The sequence below is a fragment of the Diadema antillarum genome, unplaced genomic scaffold, assembly GCF_040938485.1.
Source record: "Diadema antillarum isolate AM-2024a unplaced genomic scaffold, OU_Dant_1.0 scf00000199, whole genome shotgun sequence".
In the NCBI taxonomy this organism is placed as follows: domain Eukaryota; kingdom Metazoa; phylum Echinodermata; class Echinoidea; order Diadematoida; family Diadematidae; genus Diadema; species Diadema antillarum.
The window spans coordinates 1,633,748-1,652,242 of NW_027271088.1; the positions used below are offsets into that span (position 1 = coordinate 1,633,748).

At 36.3% G+C, this 18,495-nt stretch overlaps 1 protein-coding gene across 1 annotated transcript in view; it reads left to right on the forward strand.

The window, feature by feature from the left end:
- LOC139723777 (ras-related protein R-Ras2-like) overlaps positions 1 to 18,495 on the forward strand; it is a 48,748-nt gene that overhangs the window by 2,904 nt on the left and 27,349 nt on the right. The window contains exon 2 of the mRNA XM_071634987.1: positions 5,447 to 5,534. Coding sequence (XP_071491088.1) covers positions 5,447 to 5,534 — 88 coding nt within the window. The remainder of the gene's footprint in view (positions 1 to 5,446; positions 5,535 to 18,495) is intronic.

The window sequence follows — 18,495 nt, forward strand, 5'->3', positions numbered from 1 at the left end:
TTTCAACTCGGGCGCTCCCACAGTATAAATGTGTACAAGGAGCGCCCTGGGGTTACCCTAACCCTAATCTTGGCCAATACTCTTACCTTATCGCTAACCAGTATTTAGCCGGGGGTGGGGGGGGGGGGGGGGGGGTAATTGCCCTGATATGGTGTAAAGCCTGCCGCATGCATTTCCGACTCACGACTGTACGACTGACAGATTTTGGATCTGAAATAAAGAAGTGTGTTTATTCTGACTGAGGATATGGTGATTCATTACAGATCCAAAGTCGACAGTCAAAAACTATGTATTTTTAAAGTTTTGATGTTGAAATCCAATAAGGAGACCACTAGAGTTCACGACGTCATGAGTGGACAACAATATTAAGAAAATGTTTAAAGGAAAATTCCACAAAAATTCATTTTTCATGAAAATTACACATTCCATCAACTTGTTACTAACATATCTTAAGGGTAATATCATTCCCCCTGCTTTCTGAAAGAGGTTAGTGAAATGCTCTTTCATTATGCTAGAAAAAGTGAAACATGTTGAATTTTATTTATATTTTCTTTATATTGTTGTCCATTCCGCACATGATGTCATGAACTGAAATAGTCTCCTTATCCAGTGATTGCAATACCAAAACTTTAAAAATTCATAACTTTTGGATCGATTGTTCCATTTTCCTCAAACTTTCATGGTGTTCTACTAATGTTGCTGCTTTCACTCAATCCACATTGCTCTTTGGGTTTTGGTTTCCTTTTGAAAAACAACCATCAAAATCCAATGTTGGTGAAGGTGAAAAGTCATTTTAAACATGAATCAGTTTTGGCTTTGATGCCCCCTAATTGGCCTTGATGCCTACTCCTAAAAAATTGAGAGTCCAGGCAAAAATGGCCATGACCCAAATCAAATGGAATTCAAAGCCTGAATGTGCTATCATCCTTGTTTAATGGGATGTTTCTATTATTGCTGGATGATATCTAACAAAACCCATCAGAAAAACACAGTAGGGAGACAATTTTTTCAGATAGGAAATTAGGGGGTCTACATCTTGTTACCAATGATTCAGATCTAGAGTGATACATGTTGCAATTTTTTTAATTGTAGGGTAAGGTTTGAACACTTGGCATACCACGTACCTTACTGCAGATGCATGCAATTTGTATACATTCATAGACGTGTGTATGTGTGTGCCTAAGAATTGCACATTTACCACTTTATGATAGCAAGGAGTTACAACTAAATCTTGTGGTATGTACCATGTCCATGTGAAGAGCCAAGTTTGCTGAAAAAAAAAGTCTTGTTCTTTTTTTTTTTTTTTGGTCATACAATGAAAAGAATACTATATAGTGGGATGGAGATGTTGAAATGACCTTCAGGTAGAATGTGAAATTGCAGTCCAGCAGAACGTTTTGAATTTAGTTGCTTGAACAGTTCCCCCATTGATGAGATTGGATTTATAGGAAGGAAACTGTATCCTGTAGCGGTATCTTATTGTGTGATGAAGGTATAATGAAGGAAATCATGAAAGTGACCAAAATAAACGAAACCGTATTGTTATTGTGCCTCCTCACTGAACAAGGCCTTTTGAAATTATGATTGTGATATGGATGTATAGATACATGAAGGTAGCCGAAAAGGATAGGTTTGTGTCGAATTAGATGTGACCATTGCTTGAAGTTTCCTCTCCTTTGTAGTATAGCAAGCAGGCTTTGTCTGATCAAAGCAGTCGTGATCTTGAGAGCATTTGGTTTCGGAATATCGTTGTCACTGTTTGCTTCAAACTTCCCTCATGACCAATGAAGAGCAAAGTGAAAGTCAAATGCTGAATATCCTTTCAGTTTTCATTGATGACTTAAAGGCCTGAATATCACGAAGATGGTACAAATAAAACCATGGTTTAAACCATGGACAAAAACCATGGAGCGCCAAGTGTCGCATGGAATGTTTCATTACGAAATCAGTCATTTCATCGATGAAATGATTATTTTGTAACAAAATGACAACATTTTGTAACTAAATGAACATTTCGTCCATGAAATGATAATTTTGTTAACGAAATGGTCATTTTGTCGACGAAATGACCAATTTCGTAACGAAATTTTTCTTGCGACAATTGGTGCTCCATGGTTTTTGTCCATGGTTTAAACCATGGTTTCATTTGTACCACCCTCGTGTGAATTCGGGCCAAAGGGTGTGTACAGTTTTGGTTGAGGTGAGGATTTAGCTTTTAACATTTTGCAAGATATTCAGAAACCACTCTATGAGATGTCAAAGAGCATGCAATTCTAAGGGGTATCAAAAGTTTATTTGATGAAAAACGGGTTTGAAATGGCTGAGAATATATCCAAACACAAGGTAAAACAAAGACACCCTAATAAAAGGCGTGGCCTGTAGCCTTTATTATTATCACTGTTTTGGATATCTCAGCTATTTGAAAACCAAGAATCCTTCTTGAAATTACGTGCTCTTTCATATTTCATAAGAGGTTTCTCATTATCTCACTTAGGAATGTTCAAAACATGAATCCCTACCTCAACCAGTACTGTACAGTCCCTTTAAAGCGCAATTCTACACTATGCTCATGTCAGCTATAAAAAGATACAAAAATAAAATCAAAGGGAGAGATTGGTAAAGGATTTCAGCTTCTTTCGGAACATCACCATGTTATCGCATTTATTACACCAAAGTGAGATCTGAAAGTGGCATATAAGGCAAAGTGTCACCGTCATGGGACAGCGTGAGCCATGTTTAGAGGCTACAATACGAATGAAACCTTCTTCAAATCATACAACTGTAAAACAGTATGCCACAAATCAGGGCTTCTCTCAAATGGTATTCAAATCTAGATTAGTACTTATTTTTTGTGCACAAATTGTTTCTAATATAGATTTAGCTGTGAAATATGCTGCTTTTTAGAATAAATGGTTAAACATATTTTATTGATACGTTTATGTCCTTAAAGACTTGCTGTCATTAAGTTATCAGGGATATCAAAGTGGCATGATTTACATTTGATGTTAACAAATTGTAGTACATAGTTCTACACAGTTATCATTAATCAATTGGTATCATCAACACACTTTCATCTTCACATATTATTAACAAACATGTCTTACAATTTGCATATGGCCTATCATACAAGGGTGTACATTTGCCCCTCAGCATAATTTATGGTAACAAACCTGTAAGCTTGAAGCAGTGGAAATTTCTGTTTCACCTGTAGAAGATACATTAAAGTACATCTGACAATGAACTTCAAGTGAACTGTGCGTACTTAGTGAGAGATCTATGCAAAATATGTATGATGGGAGCATCTGCTATGCATCATCTCGATGAAACCTGCAGGTACCTGGCTCCTCACGAAGACATGACAATTCTTTCATACAGACAGACACACCCTCTGGTACCGGTAGAGAAGATGAGGTGCAGCTGAGATAAATGAGACCAGGGAAGGGAATTTCTCAGCTGGTAGCCATCCAGCTGTTCAAACATGTCAGCTGGTCTAGGCCAAGTTGTTAGATTGACAACTGGTAGCATGCTGCTGGCATCAGGTTGAAGACCCCCCTTCCCCCCCCCCCCCCCCCCAAAAAAAAAAGAAAGAAAAAAAGACACACACACACACACAAAATCAAACCACACACACAAACAAACAAACAACAACAACAAAACAAACAAGCAAAACTAAACAAAGCACCGACAACAACATACATATACACACACACAAAAAAAAAAAATGCCATAAATCCATCATTGGTCGTACTGTATGTGTCAACACATTGTTATAGAGGACTGTATGATTCAAAATAGTTTGGGGTCGATGAGAATCCATCCATTCAATTAGAATTTTGAAGGAGTGAATGATATTTTGTTTGATCGCCTCGAGTTATGGCACATCTTGCTGATCAATATAAAATTGTTGTTCATCACCAATATGTGTAGGTTAAACTACATAATAGTTGAAGTGCTTAGTCACATAATGCTGACATTCGAAAAACAATTTGTGCAGGGTTTTTATTTATTCATTTATACATTTATTCAGTTTTCTTTACCCAGGGTAGCCCCATCAGTGGTTTAAACACTGTTATCCTAGGGGGCCCTGCAACAGAATGACGAAATATAACAGTTCAACAAATACAAAATAACAAATCAAGGACATTCTTTTTTACATCATAACATCAGCACAATATCAATACTCTATATAAATGGAAAAATGCAAAGTTAACCCTTGACGATGATAATACACAATACCTTAACATTAAACAGAAATACCTGAATTCTACCCCAAGTGAGATACGTATGCTCTTACGAATGCTTGAAGAGACAATAAATTTCCTTTTCTTTGATACAGTGTGTGTCAAACATGCAAATAACTGTCCAGTTGTTCTTGTTTCACCACTTCAAAATATATAAAATGGTTGACATTAGAATCAATCAAATAAAAACTTCAAATCAGCCTTTATTCAGAGTTTAACAATTCAAATACCCTAGTTACATTATCATCTTGTAGTGTCCTGAAGTGTTAAAACCTGTGTATAAACGTGTCTTCCGGGTACAATGTGAATGAATGCTGCCAGGAGTTTTTTTTCTTGTTCTTTGTCGGCATACATATTGATTACAGGAAACAGAGGCGGAAGTGTAAGAGTATCATACCAAACAATGTGAGCCTGACTGGGACTGTAAGATATTTAATGTTTGTATATCCAGTCACTTGAAGCTTTTCTAACAGGACTATAAAAACAATGCAAAACCAGAGATGAAAACACCAACAATAAAGAAACACCACTAGCAAAAGCACGAACACTCATGAAATGTTAGCAATGATTTGAAATCATGCCACAAAATATTATTTGTTTTATCATTTTCATATAATTAATATGTTTTGTGAAGGATTTCTTCACAACCCATTAGGAAATTACATTACCATTCTGCTGTTTGGGGAAAAAAAAACCAACCTGCAAAAGTGGAAATTTTAGTGGTATTGAAATTTTCATGCAACATGAAGCTAGCATGAAATTAAAAACATGCATTTTTTTTTCTTCTTCTTGGAGGTGATACCTTTTCATAGAAGAATACACAGGATTAAAAACATGCAAAATTCATCTTACCCGACAGAGTGCAAAAAAATCGCTAGAACAGGTAATGTTCTTTATTGGCATATGTGCTTGTATGTGTATCTTGATTACAGGAAAAACACAAGATTGATTTTACCCAACAGCGCAGAAAACACACAAAAATTTGCACTTTTACAGTATTGTAACTTCCATTTTGATTCTGCATTTGTACATTCTCATTTGTGATTGTATGTATTGATGAATTGTGCTTTATGACACTTACTTTGAAGGTCTGTAAATTTTGTGTCAGGCATCAGAGAGGCTGAGCTACACGTTTATAAACTGTGAACATTGATTTGAGTTTGTGACTTGAAAGTTCTTTAACAAAAGTTTTATTTTTGTTCCAGTCCTACTTTGTCACAGACTATGACCCAACGATAGAGGATTCATATACCAAGCAGTGTGTCATAGATAACATCGTCTGCAAATTAGACAGTAAGTACACCATCATCATTTCTACACCTTGTACCTACATTGGTGACATGATTTTTGACATACCTGCTTTTGTAATGTACTTTAACCACCTACAATTTTTGATAAATTGTGTTTAAAGAGAACCATTCAGCAGGTGTTTGTTTGTGCTACAGCTTAATACATGTGTATTGTCTTTATCGTAACCTTTACATACTCCTGTAGTCTTGACTAAACAATAGAATTGTTACATATTGTACTTTTAGCTTGTATTTTCTCATCCCGGAATTATGTCACATACAATATCCTTGTTCTTAAAGAATTGAAATTTGCTTTGATATCAATTACAGGTCACAGAAGCCATGCATGGGTTTAAACTGTAGCCAATCTTATGCCAATTAATCCAATGACAAAATTCACAAACATACACTTGCAAGTAATATCTTGAAATACTTGTTCAAATTTGTTCAAATTTTTACAAGTCCAATCAAGAAAGAAACATTGTATTAAACTTGTATCATTCTCATTAAATTGGCAAAATCTCTTAATTTTACTGTTTATCTTCTATTGGAGAAAATTAGATGGAATTGGTTAAAATCATTTAATCTTCTCAAAATGAATAGAATAAAAAGAAAAATTCAACAAACTTTGCCAGTTATTCCAGAGAAACAGGAACTGTAATCTTATAAAAATGTATTGCCAATTTAAAGATGGCTCATGAATTTAGGAATGAAGAGGATTTTGAAAATTTTGCATGTTGAAACCAAATTCTTCGAAAATAATAGTTCAGCAGAAATCACCAGACTCAGGTCACTCAATTACCAGGAGCCGTAAAACAAAGGCAGGGGCTGTCAGACAAGAAAAAGAAAGAAAGAAAGAAAGAAAGAGCAGTAATGTTTCACAGCCCCTGACTACCCCATGCACAGTCTTGGTCTGTAATCTCATAACCCTGCTGAAGTACAGTAGATACAACACACCATTCTCTACATGTGTCTCTTACCCTATCTATCTTATCCCTGTCTATTAAAAAGGTCAGCAGTCCAATTAATTAGTCTGACGGAACTGGTCACTGCAATGGATATGTATAATGTGTTACTGCTTATTAAAGATTCACCTTTTTTATCTGCTGGGAAGACTAGAGATCATTGTCTATCAATTGCTCAAAATCATTTATTATCTAAAGTGGAAAACTTGAAGTAAATGCAGTGCAGATGCATTCAGCATTTTTGTTTCAAAGAAGTTGAAAGAGTACATGTACAGTGTCTTCTATTATTTGCACTGAGTATAAAGTGTGATGAATTATTGTGGCATATACATTTATGACTATCAGTAAAACAGATGTGTCTGTTTACTTATAGTGCAAAAATTAAGGCTTTGTTTCATGATTTTGTAGAAATTTGTTCCATGCGGTGTTTTGTGTCCAGTTTTCATGCCAAAGAGCTCAACAAATATTCTGTTTTCTTGTTGCATACATGTGAAAATAAATCACTTCTATAGTCACTCTTTAAAGGAAGTCCTTGGGCATCTGAAACAGAAATGACCTCGAGCTGTGAAACAAATAGTTGGGCAGAGCTTGTGTGGTACAATGTAGACACACACATCAATGACTCATGGTACTCAATAGATCAGTTTGAACACGCACATAAATTAAATGAAAATAAAAGATTGTGTCTGACCACCAAAGTGCTCATGTGAGGATTTGTCTGACATAAATGTGACATCATGCACTGTAGTAGTCTTCTCATCCAGCAGTGACTAAGCAGAAACTTCAAAAATTTATAACTTTTGAACGGATTGTCCAATTTTCCCCAAACTTTCACTGATGTGTTCTACTATTAAATATTGCTGCATTCACTCAATCCACATGTCTATGAAGGTGAACTTATCCTTTAAAGTTGTAATTGTTTTATCACAACACATGTGAGTTACTCAAAGGGATTCTTTTTTTTTTTCCTGGAAAAGGGAAATTGTTGATTTTGGTGCACAAATGATGACTTGTGGAGCCATTCCTTGGCACCTCATCTAATTTGAATACTATAAAACCAGAAATTTTCATGTGCATGGAATTTTGCGAGTACAAAGATTTGCGAAATTGAAATGCATGCAAAAGATTTTGTCTACATTATAGGCCTATGCATTGAATGCCAGTGGCAATTCGTGAAAATTTCATGCCACAATTCTTTGTGATTTTACAGTACTGTACGTGTTACATGTGGTGCCACAGATATCACTGTTTTGTGAAGATATGTGGAGCTTTGATTAGAAATTCCACATTCTCCAGTTTGAATGAAAGTCTTTTCCACACTGATTGTTTGTATTTCCTGTACTTGTCAAACCTAACTTTAACACAGTATGGAGTTCTACTTAGAATATCATACTGGAAGAACTCCGTTGGAACAGCTTGGTGATGAGTTTTAATGTATATATTCCTTGATGTTTCTTGGAGTGCACTTTCCCAATACAAGATAATGATGTATGGATTTTTTGATAGCAACATTTTAGACATTATTAGGAAGTAAATTAAATTGTGTCCTACATATGAAGACCAAACATTTATCAGTGAAAGACTATCCCCACAAAAAGAAAAGAAAAGAAAAACACACACCTATGAAGAGGATATAGTCCATTGATTTCCTGTGGGGGTTGCTTGTGGAACAGAGTAAGTAGTTTATATTGATGTGAAGTCTATGTTCCTATGTTATCCATGTTACACCTGTTTGTCTAGACTCGTGGGTAGTATCTAATGTGTCAGATTGTGAATACAGCTGCACCCGTTAGCAACACTTGAGCATTAAAAAAAAAAAAAAAAACAGAAAAGAAAATAAGACCGGCCCACAGTTGGCTATGCTCCAGGACCAGATCAAACTCCCTATGGCATTACTCACGCAGAAAAATTTTCGGACTCATTACCGTCACTGGCAGTGGTGGATGGGTAGGTCAGGACGGTCGAATACCAAGTCAGGTTGAAACATCTATAATTAGCGGGATGCTCAACAAAAGTGTCAGGTGCAAGCATTGAATGTGATGAAGGGGGAACCAACAAGTACATTAGAAATGTACTGGATGTAGGGCTTATAGTTCTTCATCAAGACAGTACACATACCTGGGGCTGGCACTTTTCTTTCAAGAGCAATCCCATCACTGGTACAATTGTATGCTACAATATACATGGTTAGAACAAAACTTCTCTGTGTCATTCTGCTTTCCATTTCATACAAGCTTTATAAATCCAGCTTTATACTTTTGTTTCTGTTGCCCCTTTATATATATATAGGGGCAACAAAAAGAATGTAAACATGGAACTCTTGTAGAGTGGCCTTGCTCATGTTTGATAGGGCGTTGACCCCAGCAAATTCTTCCACTTTTATACAGTGAGAGTTGACAATATAATTTCAGCTGACATACATGTCCAGTCTTGAGTCCCAATCATACAGGAATGTAGATTTCACATGCTTTGCATTTTTGCTGAGAGGCAGTTTCCTGGTATTTCTCTACTTCAGTGCAGATCATCAACATACACCAAAGAGCACTCTTTGCATACACTTACCAACAGACAATGCACCAACACTTTTAGCAAGGTACAATGTTAGATTGTAACATTCTCATTCCCAAGTTTGTTTTCATGTTGCTCTGTGAACTTTTTCGTGTATTTTGTTTTTATTGAAACCAAAATGCTGCATACTATGAAAAATAACATCGAGACAGTTCAATTCTACCAATACAATACAGTCTTTAATGAAAGAAAGAGAATAATAACATAATGAAATCATAATAATAATTAATAATAATAGTAATAATCCAGTAATAGTAATAATAGTAATAATAACAAGTCAGGCGCCATGAGCGCCTGACTTGGCGGATACCGGCGCTATACAAGACTTCATCATCATCATCATAATAATGATGATGATGATGATGATAATAATTGTAATAATGATAAGTGAATAGATAAATAAATAATAACAAATAAATAAACAAATACAGTTACTTTAATCTGTTCTGCCCCTGGGTGAATGCACAGCTTTAACTAATGCAAAATTGTGCACATGACAAATGTTGCAATGATATATTGTTACTGAGTGAAACTCCCGCCATTGATCACAAAGCAGACAGGACCATACTTACACAGTAGGTGCATTAGTATAATATTGACTGATATGTTTTACCTCTCTCCCTCTCCATCTACCCCCCCCCCTTTTTTTTTAAACTGACATGCTGTTTGTTTTGAGTGCAGTTTGATTCTGTGGCAGGATATAAATATTGTAAACGTTATTTGGTTTTATGAAGACGTTCAAAGTACATTAGGTAAGCTTTTGAACAAATATGTGTGGTGTATTCATGGTAATGATATAATGCTAGTCATCCCATATGCTACCACTGTGAGTAGCTTACCAGTGTAGGTTACATATTATGCACACTGAGTAATTCATGAGATTAAAAAAGAAAAAATAGTTGAAAATGTGATCGCTTTGTTGCCCCCCCCCCCCAAAAAAAAACAACAAAAAAACAAAAAACAAAACAAAACATGTCTGAGCCTTGCATGGAATCATAAAATGTCATAGTCATTAAAATATATTGTTTTTTAATCTTAACTTTCTTTTATTTGATTTGTTTATATCAATTATTGGTGTTTGTCACCACTTAAGAGCGAAGTATCAAGTAAATTTCGTTAATCACTGTTATTTGCAGCCTAGCTCTCTCATCTACTGACCTGAAACAAATTTTGAGCATTTACAGTCAGTTGTCATCCGTCTTCTAAAAAATGAAATAATCAGGATCGTATGATCTAGGAAGTAAGGTACAATATCATGTAGGCAATAAAGAGTGACAGATACTAAGATGTAAAGAATGCATTGACAATTACTGAGTGTAGTAAACCTAACTTTTTTTTTTTTTGTAATTTGGTCAAGAGTGATGGATAGCTACATATGTATCACTTAAAAACAATAGTTAAAAGATTATCATAAACAGAGAATGGGCATAAAAACATCAATGGAACAACAACAAATTCCACAGTCATTTTGACTGAAGGGTAGACCTGTGTGCATCCAGTGGTGGTTTTTTGCCATTTCTAACTTCTTTGAACATTTAGCAAGTGCCAGTGATACCAATGGTGGTTTTTGCCAAATTCCTAACTGTTCTCTGAACATTTTCCAAAGTGCTGGTGATACCTTATTAGTATTACATGGTTGTGTGGTTTGTGCGAATTAATACATTACCACGCTCATCGCTAAGCAATGTGAACTTGTTATTCTGCAAGCCATTCTTTGTCTATTACTTTGTACACTGGGTGATGTCATGCAACATTTAAAGGCACGTAGACCCAGTGGTTTAGCCGAATGCATGTTACACGGGCAGACGGCACAAGTTTCATACAGAGACCTATGCTATCGACTCCTCTTCAGCGCTTACGCTTAGACCCATGTCCATGAGTCCGAAGAAGTCGGATCCACTGTAGTCAGTGGGCCGATCACAGTTCGGCTCATGATTCCGCTGATGATGACAGCTTTAGCAAACGTCTTCTGTAATGTCATACTATCAAGAAGCATGCACCCTGGCATCACTACAGACTGGGTGATGCGCGCAGAAGACAACAAAGGCAACGTTACATAGAACAACACCTACATGTACATGTACGTGCTTTACTCTTGATGGCAGGTCAACTTCAGCAATCTTCGTATCAATGCTATTGTGATTGGCACTATCATCACGACAGCACCCCTGCAACTTCTGGGTCTACGCGTCTTTAAAGGACAAGTTCACCTTCATAGACATGTGGGTTGAGTGAATGCAGCAATATTAGTAGAACACATCAATGAGAGTTTGAGGAAATCCGTTCAAAAGTTATGAATTTTTGAAGTTTCTGCTCAGTCACGGCTGGATGAGAAGACTGCTATAGTTTGTGATGTCACATGAGTACAACTGTATAAAGAAAGTATAAAGAAAATTTAAGATATTCTCACTTTTCTCACAAAATAAAAGAACACTTAACTTCTCTCTTTCAGAAGGCAGGGGGAATAACATTACCCCTAACATAAGTCAGTAACAAGGCAAAGAAATATATGCATTTTATTCAAAAAGTCAAGTTCTGTAAAATTCTCTTTTTATTTTCGTCATATGGTTGTACGCATGTGACATCATACAAGTACACTGTAGTAATCTTCTCCTCCAGCAGTAATTGCACAGATATTTTAAAAATTCATAACTTTTGAACGGATTGTCGGATTTTCCCCAAACTTTCACTGATGTATTCTACTAATGTTGTTGCCTTCACTCAATCCATATGTATATGAAGCTAATTGAAGGTGAACTTGTCCTTTAAGTTATGGTAATTATGTGGCACTTTGAATAATGCACACCAGGTAATAAAAGGAAATTCCTGGGACACTTTATAAAATCTCTCCATAATGAATGTGTCATTTTTTCCCAGTACCGATTTTGATATAGAAAATAGAAAAGTGTATTTTGACAGGAAATGCTAGCAATTTGTTGTTTGGTACATTTGAAGGTCATGTAGTTGTATACTACTGTAAAAGTGGATATTTTCGCGCGACTAATTTTTCGTGCTCGGCGGGGTAAGAAGAGTTTCTCGTGTTTTTAATTCCACGGAATCAAAGACATCAACTACCGGAACATATGGCAAGCAAAAATATTCGCGTGCTTTTATTTTCACGCTAGTATCGGGTTGCGGGAAATGCGCAAAAATTTCCGCTTTTACAGTAGTATACCTTCCATATATTAAGCACCACTCGAGTCTAATTTTTCACGAATCGGGACTTCCCGACAGTTTTGCGAGTGGTTTAATTTGCAATTGTAGAGTACAGTTGGCCTACTGAATCAAGAAAGTACGTATGCATGCGCGGACGTCACATTCACATCGGATCAGAGTCAATATTTTCATACGATGTGTCTTTAAATTTGCAAATAGCACCTGACTCGCAAAATTTGTGAAATCAAAATCCTTCAAAATATTTGGTATTTGATACAGTAAATGATCGAGGAGGTCTACCTTTAAGCATTGCACAGACATTCAAGGAAGTCAAGAGACTTTTTAAACAGCATTTCCAATTGCCTAGCAGGAAAGAAGCGCACACAGTACTATTCTATTAAATACCTTAGAAGTTTTTTCCAAGAGACACCTGGAATGTATTTACACCTCAGTTATAGTTGCCACTACCTGAAGGTAGACATGTATAGAATATAGAATATAGAATAAGATGAATTTTATCATGATCTGCTGTGGATTATATTCTCTTATCATTCTTTTTAATACTCAGTGACTGAACCACTCCTATGCTTCACAGCAAATGTGACAGTGGATATTGATTATTACTGTACATACGTGGCAAAAGTTTTCTTTTATTTGCATTTAAAAGTATCAACAGGGAGTCCATCCTAATATCAGCTCATGTGAACAGTGGCTCACAGGTACAGTGAGTGCATGCACATCGCATAATAGGGAAGTGCATTTCTGCAAATTGTATTTCACTGTCTGTAATATGCAGACTACAAAATTATACACTTTGTACTGTTGCATTGAAAATGTGTACACACCATTCCTACCAATGTTGTGCAATGGCAGGCCAGTAGTACCCCAACACTGATATAGGATATGTATGGAGTCCGTGTGAATATTATTGCACTGACTGATGGTTGGCCATGGATGTGCACATATTTTTCTTGTGATCCTTGAACCCTGCAGCAGCCCAGAAGAGCATGGGAGTGTAATGTTCCGGTCGTTGGATTATCAAGATCGCTTAACTCCTTCTATCTCACATCCTTTCAAACATACAATATAGGCCTACAGAGCGTACAGTAAGTACAATTTATGCGGATTTGTCCTTGAGACATCAAGTAATACAAGCCAAACCAGGATACTCGTAGTCTTTTTGAAAAGACGGTTTTGAAAATCTTACAGTACTGATAGAATTATGCTATGTGAAGGGGAAACAAGAAATTTCTACGCTTTAAATTACACTTCATTGCATTGTGTTTACAGAAAACATCTCTGCATCATTCAGTGCTAAAATGAATACAAAATTTCACTTGGTATGCAGACTTCATAAATATGACATTTAGGAGAAACATCTAGTCCATAAGAAGAATATTCTGTGTTGCCATTTTTGAAGTTTGCACTCGATGGAACTTTGTAGGAAAATGTTCCCTCCCAGGGGTAGTAAGTCATCTTTGAATATATGTATGGGTTTAGATTCAAGAGTACTCACTTTCTTTGTTTCTTTGTTTCTTTCTTTCTTTTGGAAGATAATTGATTTCAATTATGAAATAATTGTTTTTCTCCCAAAACAGTGTCATTTTGAAATAGACCAATTGATGGTAGATAAAATTCAGAAAACCTGTAATGTTGTTATTTGGTAAAGCAAAAGGGGATCTCAATTTGGCACTCTATCAAATGTGACCATGCATATGCACCACAAAAACCAACAAAACATCATCAGACATGGATTATTAGTTAAGGACAGATTCTGAAAGAGCAGACTTTCAGCTTTAATAACTTGATTCAAATGAACTCTCCAAACCTATGAATGAACACAGAAAAATCAGAGAAATTTGCAAACACATAAAAAGTTATAAATCATGAAAATTTAGAAAGTACTTCCAAGGCAAATTGACATCTCCGTGTGATGAAGGTGTAGAGTAGCTCTCCATTCAGTTTGTATACAAAATCCACCAATTTTCATTTTTCTCCCGAGAAAATTTTACTTCAGACCTGTTGTGGGTATACTGGGAGTAATACATTTTTTGTGTGTCCTCCTCAAATAACAGGTAATGAAGTCAGCACCTCACAGCACTACCCTAAGCTTGTATACAGTTGAACCTCTCTTATCCATCCTCCCTTTATCCGGATCTCTCTATTATACGGACACAATCTCGCCGTGATTTTTTTAAAAATAATTACGGGAGGGAAGGGGGGATTCCCAACTACTTGACAACTCCTACCCAAACACACATGAATTACATATTACTTCCAACATGATTAACATACATTACATCAAATTTCCTTCCAAACTGTGTACATGTATAAAGCATTGAGTCTCCCGTATCCGGCCAAATCCCTTATCCGGATGAGCCCCGGTCCCGACTTGTCCGGATACGAGAGGTTCAACTGTACTTGCATAGTTTTTTTAATTCAATAAACTACAACCTGTAACCCCTAATATAAATCACCAATGGCATTAGTAGATTATTGCATCACTAAACTAGCTTGAAGTGAAGGAGCCAGAATGATTTTTTTTTTCTTTCATTTCAAAATAAAATTAAAAGAAACAAATGAATTTAGTAAAGATTTGTGGGAGATTTTGACATCATCACTTCATGTTATTTGCATGCAGCAGCAGAAAGCAATATCTTCTGACTTTAACCCTGATTGAAGATGAGCTGATTTTGCTATAACATGTATATTCCATAAACATCTTCCCGAGCTCCCGAGTATCAACTTGGGACTACATGTAAGTCTTCAATTGGTAGGGTGTGTACAGTTCTGGTTGAGGTGAGGATTTAGCTTTTAACGTTTTGCGAGATATTCAGAAACCACTCTATGAGATGTCAAAGAGCATGCGATTCTAAGAGGTATCAAAAGTTTATTTGATGAAAATCGGTTTTGATATGGCTGAGATATCCAAAAACAAGGTGAAACAAAGAGATCCTAATAAAAGGCGAGGCCTGTCGCCTTTTATTATTATCACTTTTTTGGATATCTCAGCCATTTGAAAACCAATTTTCATCAAATAAATGTTGAATCCTTCTTAAAATTACATGCTCTTTCATATTTCATAAGAGGTTTCTCATTACCTCACTTAGAATGTTCAACACATGATTTCCCACTTCCACCAGTACTGTACAGGCCCTTTAGATATTACCAGGGAGCAAAACTGCAGAAAATATCACAGGTAGTGGGTATATTGACCTGAGACATAAATAGCATCTTCTGACAATATAAAGATATCTGAAGTTTGCTTTGAATGAACTGTAACACATTTGTTCAAGGAAGACATTAGACAATAGATTATATGTAAACCTGTAGTATCATGTTTTATTGTATTGATGCGTATCTGATATGATGTATTGAAGCATAGATTAAGGACTCCTGTAAAGTGAAGAAGGTGCAAACTACCCTGTGCCTAATGTTTGCACCTTAGCTGGATCACATCCAGCAGGCGCACACACATCTTTGCCTATCTGGTGTGTTTAAGGGGCTAAGATGAGGCAACATGATTTCAGCTGATATGATTCATGGATGCTAGCTGTCATGTGTGAATCATTTGTCCATGGCATGTTGTAGACTCACAAACGTGTGCATGGGAGGGTGTAAATCTATGGGACTAGAAGCATGTGATAATTGGCCAAAAAAAAACCACCAAAACAACCAACAGCAACAACTTTATGCATTTTGTGCAGCGAGGCAATACAAATGAGTAGAAGAGAGCCCATTACTTACACTGTACTACAAGAGTGACATTCAGGAAACCCAAACTGATTCATATGATGACTGACAGATAATAAACCAGCTCCACTAGCGGTTACTACCTGCATTGATAGAGACGCCTCCATGGAAATGACTGAAGTGATTTTTATCTCAGTGTGATAACAGAATCAAGGTAGGTAGGCAAATTAGAAATGAGGGGGGGGGGGGGGAGGGGATGATAGGAATATGATTCCCATGTAGCTTCATGTTGCAGATACTTTTTTGCAACGTGCATCTGCTGGTAGCAATTTTGGTGCCAGAAGTGTTAGCATTGCTTTAGCATTCATTCATTCTTTGACAGAGAGGTTTTAACACACCCAGTGTGGTAGAGTACATGTGCCAGGTGGCTCAGAAGAGATTGTACCTTGTCACAGCAACATGCTTGAAATTTTTCAGGACATTTTAAAGGGATTGTATAGTTTTGGTCGAGACCTAACTTCAGGTTTCTAACATTTTTGGTGAGATGATTAGAAAACTCTTAAATGAAATATAAAAGAGCATGTAATTCCAAGAGGGATTTGATATTTAATTGATGAACATTGGTTTGAAATGGCTGACATGTCCAAAACAGAACAATCCTGATGAAAGGTGGGACTTACATTTTATTAGGAATGCTTTTACTTTGTTTTTGGATGTCTTGGCCGTTCTAAAACTGATTTTCATCTAATAAACTTTGGAATTCAACGGACTCTTAGAATGGTATGCTCTGTAATATTTCATATGCAGTTTCGTGGTATCTTGGCAAAAAAGTTAAAAGCCCAATCCTCATCTCCACTAATACTATACCATCTCTTTAAGTGCCATGCCCACAATTGATGACACCGCTGAAAGTGAGCTTACAATTAAGTCCAGTTTATCTATAAAGATTTCATTCTGGTTAGCATGTTTAATCCTCAGATCAGAGCTCAATCACTGTGGTCAGACGGTTTTAAGGCTAGCATCAAGAACCCTGGAGCTTCCGAGGCAGGTGACTGTGTGCTCTGTGCACTAAATACAGTCACTCATAACATAATTTTTCCTCCATGCCACATGCTAGAATATCAAGTTGTGAACCCCATGCAAATGTGCATGCCACAGTGATATGTACAGTATAGCTGAGATCATGGTAATTTCTTGATTACCTGGCATAGTTAAAGGGTGTGTACAGTTCTGGTCAAGGTGAAGATTTAGCTTTTAACATTTATTCAGAAACCACTCTATGAGGTGTCAAAGAGCATGCAATTCTAAGGGGTATCAAAAATTTATTTGATGAAAATCGGTTTTGGAGTGGCTGAGATATCCAAAAACAAGGTGAAACAAAGAGATCCTAATAAAGTTGTGGTATGCTGCCTTTTACTTTTTTTGGATATCTAAGTCATTTGAAAACCAATTTTCATCAAATAAACATTGAATCCTTCTTAAAATCACATGCTCTTTCGTATTTCATAAGAGGTTTCTCATTATCTCACTTTATAGGAACGTAAAAAACATGAATCCCCACCTCAACCAGTACTGTACACCCCCTTTAAGTTTTCATTAAAAAAGACTACATTCTATGCTTTTTCTTTTCTTTCTCTCTTTTTTTTTCCTCAGACAGTTGCATCAGGGCAGATTTCTTGTGTGTTCGTTGTAGTGTGTGAGGTTAGGAGATACTAAAATGTGATGTCTTTATATATTAACCATTGACTTACAGTACCATGTTCTGGGACCTATAGGTCCAGGGTCCTACAAAGTGCATTTGTGTAATAAAAGCTAGATATTTTATCAATTCATTTATTTTTACCATCATTTAAATCTGAATAAGAAACTTTTTGAGGGTACAAGAGATGGTCGTTGGCATTCACCGTAAATAATCCAGTGGCTTGTTATTGAAGAGCATGCAGTCCTTCCCTCTGGAATATTCTGTCCTGTGAATCGTGAGGTACATACAAGAAACTGTATCCGCAGTTTCATACAAGTAGTCAGAGTATCTTGTTTAGTCTGGGCTCTTGGTAATTTGAAACCACCCTGCCTCTTGTGAGATATGCCTTCTTTTTATCGTCAGATATTTCTATTTCATGTGCTTTCTTGAATGCTGCGAAAGAAAGACATTTTTTTTCCATCAACTCTTTGCATTTACCCTACATTCTTTTTAAATGTATGAATCATACTAAACTGAGCAGAAAAGTCAAAAGTTTAGGTGCTTTTGCTTCAAGAGGGATGTTCAATTAGAGGTATTCTTGAGTAAAGTTTCCCTAGATTGTCTTGAAAAGAAATTGCTTATCATGTCATCAGCAATGTTTGATATGAAGCATATTAAATCAGCATCCTTACTGATGGAATGAAAGGTATTAGAAGTATGAAAGTGTGCAATGCAATGCGTAGGGACTTGTTTGTTTGAAGTAGTAGTCTTATTACCATCAAAGATCTCTTGGATGGCATTGGAGCCTCATGAAGCGTCTACTGTTGACATACTTTAAAGGACGGGTCCACCTTCATAGACATGTGGATTGAGTGAATGGAGCAATATTAGTAGAACGCATC